General features: G+C 40.3%; 2 protein-coding genes across 2 annotated transcripts in view; one reads left to right on the top strand and one right to left on the bottom strand.

Moving 5' to 3' along the window:
* LOC135248387 (B-cell receptor CD22-like) overlaps positions 1-5754 on the bottom strand; it is a 96275-nt gene that overhangs the window by 10410 nt on the left and 80111 nt on the right. The gene's annotated exons all lie outside the window — the stretch shown is intronic.
* Positions 2985-5754, top strand: part of LOC135239224 (B-cell receptor CD22-like) — a 6326-nt gene continuing 3556 nt past the window's right edge. The window contains exons 1-4 of the mRNA XM_064307743.1: positions 2985-3412; positions 3501-3740; positions 4008-4277; positions 4717-4831. Coding sequence (XP_064163813.1) covers positions 2995-3412; positions 3501-3740; positions 4008-4277; positions 4717-4831 — 1043 coding nt within the window. The 5' untranslated portion in view covers positions 2985-2994. The remainder of the gene's footprint in view (positions 3413-3500; positions 3741-4007; positions 4278-4716; positions 4832-5754) is intronic.

The raw sequence follows: 5754 nt of genomic DNA, 5'->3' as shown, positions 1-5754 counted from the left end.
TTGTAAAGCACTGTGAATCTTGAACCTCTGTTTTGATAAAGATTATCATTATTTTCTTTATACGGCCATCATATTTTGCCTCCAAACCCCTCCCCCCCCCAAAAAAAAATAAAATAAAAAAAATAAATAAATAATATAAAATATATAAATAAAATAACATTCATATGAATTCCATTTTATTCATGTGTGGGCATCTATTTCATCTCTGTGAAATGTGAAAGATACAATAATCCAGTCGGCTGTATGTGGTAAAAATCATCTTTATGAAATATAAGCATTGAAATTGCAACTAATTATGTGCATGATGGACCGTATAACAGGCAAAGCCAAACCAAAGTTCTAAAAGGTCGCATGAACATCAACCACAGAAACAGCGCAGCAGCAGCAGAACTGAACTGAGATGTGGAATAAAATAAAGAATAGAACAGGCTGAAGGAAGTGAGCAGCGCTTTGACTGTCTGTGGTCAGGGTGGCTCTCGCCTGAAATTAGGCAGCTTCACCCACAGCCGTGCCCGCTCTGCACAAAAGAGCCAAGCAGGGGCACCTCACAGTACCCGCTTTGGGGCCCCAGAGCAGTGCTCCAGGTGGGGATGGAAACTGCAACCTCAGAGCTCCCAGAGTCACACTCTGGACCCCCAAACCACCATACTGCACTGCTGCCATACACAAAGATACGAAAACTACGCCTGTCCACTCCTTTCATCTTCTGTGAAAGTACAGTGTGTGCAATCTTTATGTTAATAAGCGGGTTATAGGCTAAGCTACAGCAGCGTTTTGTTGATGTTTCGTCTTCATGTCAAAAATTCGATGCATGAAACATAAACACGACTGAGCAATGTATGGTAGCAATGGTAAAGCAAGCTGATTGTGGCAGTAAAAATTACCAAGGAGGGATAGATGGATGCAATACATTCAATCTACCTGTAGATGGGGCAATTATTAAAATCGATGAGTCCTGTATGTACATTTCAGATCAATTTCTTGTAAGATCTTTTACTAAACTGAATTAAATAATCTGGTTTAGGTAATGGATTTTGTATAGGGCTCCTGAATGTATCAGTGATTACCTGTGCCTGATGCCTATCACACCTTTTACAGTCACTTTTATATTAACCTCTACTGTACATGTATTGGAATAGGGGTGGCACGGTGGTGCAGTGGGTAGCACTGTCGCCTCACAGCAAGAAGGCACTGGGTTCGAATCTCGGCTTGGGGCCTTTCTGTCTGGAGTTTGCATGTACCTCCGGGTACTCCGGTTGCCTCCCACGGTCCAATAACATACAAATAGGCCAATTGGAGACTCTAAATTGCCCATAGGTATGAATGTGAGAGTGAATGGTGTGTGTTCCCTGCGATAGATTGGCAACCAGTCCAGAGTGTATTCCTGCCTCTCGCCCAAAGCATGCTTGGATAGGCTCCAGCACCAGCTCCAGCTTAGGATAAGAGGGTATAGATAATGGATGGATTGATGGATGTATTGGAATTGGCAAAGCCTCAGATCTTAGCAACAGTTGGTGTTGTAATCCGGAATCACTTTTGTGAAGATAGTAGTTATGTTTATTTTATAAGCATAATATGCCAAAATGAACATAAATATTGACATCTGAATTTCAATAATACAGTGGGGGCAAAGAAATGAGAATTACCCAGTCTTTTTGAAAAGGCACTACTGGTCCAGTCCAGACACAAAGCAAAGACTCCGTATATTTTATTCAAACGTTTGTATCCGATAAAATCTAAAACGTGTATGACCTTCAGGAAGTGAGTCAGATCTGTAACACATTGTTTTATATTTAGTTTGAAGTACTTTCTTCACGGTCACATTCAGCCACACTGCTCTGTCTGTAAGGCTGTTTTATACTAATGGCTCATTAGCAAACCACTGAGGCCAAATCAGAATTCTCTCTTGGTAAGTGTGTTATCATATCATTTCATTTAGTCTAAATTGTGTTACAGTATTTTGTGGTGCACAAAGATTAAACTGGAATCAAATATGAAAATAAAATGTATTTTCTGACTAGAAATGATTGCTGCTTTTTCCATACAAATAACATTCATCAAGTAAAATGCTGTTTGAATCTCTGCTTTCTGGAATCTGTGTGAGCTCTTCATGAAACCCAAAGCATTATTAGGCATCAGCAGCACATTACCTCACTGTGTGGGCTTGTGTAGTAATTTTTATTCTGGTATTTCTGCAAATTAATAGAATGCTCTGACAGTCTTTGTTTGTGCTGTTCATTTTCACAGTGTAAATAATAATCAAGACCTGTATATGTTTATTTGGATAAATATTTTCAATCTGATGCAGCCATGCTCTTCAATACCTTGTTGGTAATCGTCCTCTCCGTGTCAGGTAAATTGTTTGTGTGTTTTTTTTCCAGGAATGTATATAATTTCTATAAAATAATGTTCTACAGTACATTAGTTTAGAGTAGTGCAACATCGCTCATCTGAAGAGAGGGGAAAAAAGAGAGAACTTATAAGATGAAGTTTCTCTTCAAACTGAGACAGAGGCATGATATAAATATCTGTGGCTGTACTAAATGATCAGATCTGTTGATTGTGCATGTTGCATTCTTAGAATGACGACACAAGTATTTCAGTGCTACTACATTCTAGCAAAGCTAGCTACTAAGCAAGACTTCCTGTACCTGCGAATCTCACATCGATCAGAGGCTACTGCCATATACTGACATCAGTTAGTACTGAAATACAAGTGCAATTATTGATGTTCCATAGTTTTGGAGAAGTTAGGTGCAGTTTATTTAAAGTTTTGTTTATTGAATCCCCTAGCTGTCATGTTGCCAACACATCTGTGTTTTAAAGGATTTCTGAGAAGTGTATTTGTGTGTGTGCGTGCGTGAATTTGTGTGTGTGTGTGTGTGTGTGTGCATTTGTGTATTGTGGCATTTGTGTGTATGTTGCGCATGTGTCATGTGTGTGTGTATGTTGCGCATGTGTGTGTGTGCGGTGTGTGTGTGAGTGTGTGTGTGTATGTGTGTGTGTGTGCATGTGTGTGTGTGTGTGTGTGTGTGCGTGTGTGTGTGTTTGTATTTTTCAGGTGTTCTGAGCCAGAGGGGATGGGGAGTGACTTACACCCCTGAGAGAATCTGTGCCTTAAAGGGGTCTTCAGTAGACATGAGCTGCACTTACTCATATCCCACATCTCACACAGTGCAGAAAACTTTCTGGTTTATTCACTGGAACAAGCCACAGGAGCCTGAGGACCTGTCCCAGGACCCAGAGTACTCTCACCGTGTGGAGTACCTGGGGAATCAGAACAGTGACTGCACTATCAGAATAAACCAACTGAGTGAAACTGATTCAGGAACATACCGATTCAGGTTCCTGACTGACCTGACTGATGTTGAAAATTCTACTGGAGAACCTCGTGTCATATTAGCAGTTACAGGTAATTATTTTAGGCTATAAACTCAGAGGATTTTCTTCCCACAAGTATGAATGGAAGCTTTTTTACAGGTCTAATTTGCTATTTGCAGATCTACAGGTGATGGTGAATCCTGGCACAGTGACAGAGGGACAGAGTGTGAGACTGACCTGTAGCACCACCTGCACTCTGACTGGCAGCCCAGCCTTCATCTGGTACAGGGACGGATCTCCTCTGTCCTTCATTGATCAGAGTCACCAGTTCACAGCCAGCAGTGAAGATGCAGGCAGATACACCTGTGCTGTGAAAGGCTATGAGCTTCGGTCCCCTGCAGTGGCTCTTAATGTGAGATGTGAGTGCTAGGCAAACTTGTGTGGTCGTCAATATTTGTGATTTTCAAAATTCTTCAAATCTCACAAATTTGAAATATTTCAGCCATAATTTTCCACTAAATTGTACAGATTATTTTATGTTGCATGTAAATGTACTGACACTAAAGCACTGGATGAAATTTCAATACCTGAACACATGCTATGATGCAATGATTTGAAAACACTATGTCTGCCTGAGTCAGGTTTAAATTTCACATGAAACTACAAATTATTGTTCCCTCTTTCAGATCGTCACACGAGCATCTCAGTATCAGTGAGCCCCTCTGGTGAAATAGTGGAGGGCAGTTCAGTGACTCTGACCTGCAGCAGCGATGCCAACCCACCAGTGCAGAGATACACCTGGTATAAGAATGATAGAGCTTTATCCTCACTGAGAGCATTAAAACGGAGTTATACCATTAATAAAATCAAATCCGGGGATGCAGGAGAATACTATTGTGAGGCAGAGAATGCGATTGGGACAGACAGATCTCCTCATATAAATCTCAAAGTGCTGTGTGAGTAATTCTGTACTGTCATTTTGAATGGCTTGGATGGGCAGCATATTCCCTGAAAATAGCCTATGCTCATATGTCTGAAAGCTGTGGCCTGTTTGTTAATCTAAAAATGAGTAGAACATACACTTTGATTTACTGCTGGGTGATATCATTAAATAATATGACGTAAAACAGTGTGATATATGTTATGTACATATGTTTATATTATAGAGTAATGTAGTAGTGTAGTCACAGTATAGTATATACTTTGTTAAATCTATACTGTACATTGTATATGTAAATCTAGTGATGTGCCATATTTGTGGCTCTTCATTTCTGTACGTTAAGCCTGAAATGCTGGAAGAACTGAGGTTGTGAACCCACTGTGGGTTTCCTATAACTGAGCTGAGTAAGTGTGACATCTATATAAAACTGCAGGACCTGTTGTTTCCTCTTTCAGATCGTCCTAAGAACACCGCAGTATCAGTGAGCCCCTCTGGTGAGATAGTGGAGGGCAGTTCAGTGACTCTGACCTGCAGCAGCGATGCCAACCCACCAGTGCAGAACTACACCTGGTAAGAAGATGGACTGCATCTGAGCAGGATCAGAACTACCATTAAAAGATCAACCTGGGATGCAGGAGAATACACTGTCAGGCAGAGAATGGATGGGACAAATCTCCTCCTAACGTCTATGTGCAGTGTGAGAATCAGGGATCTCAGCTTATAACTACACCATGGTAGCATGAAGAGATCAGTATCTGACCATGAGGCTTCAACTTCACGATGGTAGTAAACCATCAACACTGGGATGCAGGAGAATACACCTGTCAGGCAGAGAATGTGATTGGGACAAACATCTCTCCTCCTAAACGTCTTAATGTGCAGTGTGAGTATATCAGTGCATCTCAGCTTTAAACACACAGAGCAGAGAGTCAGTATCTCCTGAGTGTCTTTGTGCAACTTCACTGTAGTAAGACACTGAATAAAGCAGACACACTGGCCAGTGGAGGAGAATAATGAGCCTGATCACACTGAAATGTCTTAAGTAAAGCATGTTGTCATTTTGAATTTGCACAGGGAAAAAAATGTCACATGTAGTGGTTGAACATTAACAGAATGAAGCTATCATTATTAATGACCATGCTAAAAATGATTATATATAAATATTGCTGTCACTTTTGAAAACTTGCCTGTCCTGAGTCATTTGTGAACTAACCTTTAAAAAGCTGCAGTATATCCAGTTAATTTTAAAACAAAGCACGACATACTGGGATATTCACATTGTGGGATTTCAGCTCCATTATATACTTTACTTTGAAATAAATGTCCCTGCTAGCGCTTTGATATGCAACACAGTGAGTGAGAAATTATATTGAATTTAACACATTTTTCTAATTAATTTAGATGCTCCCAAGAACACCTCAGTGTGACATCTATATAAAACTGCAGGACCTGTTATTTTCTTTTTCAGATTCTCCCAAAATCACCTCAGTATC

This window comes from Anguilla rostrata, chromosome 1 (genome assembly GCF_018555375.3).
Source record: "Anguilla rostrata isolate EN2019 chromosome 1, ASM1855537v3, whole genome shotgun sequence".
Lineage (NCBI taxonomy): Eukaryota > Metazoa > Chordata > Actinopteri > Anguilliformes > Anguillidae > Anguilla > Anguilla rostrata.
The sequence above is the reverse complement of the archived record's forward strand: the minus strand, read 5'-3'. Positions and strand labels throughout refer to the sequence as shown.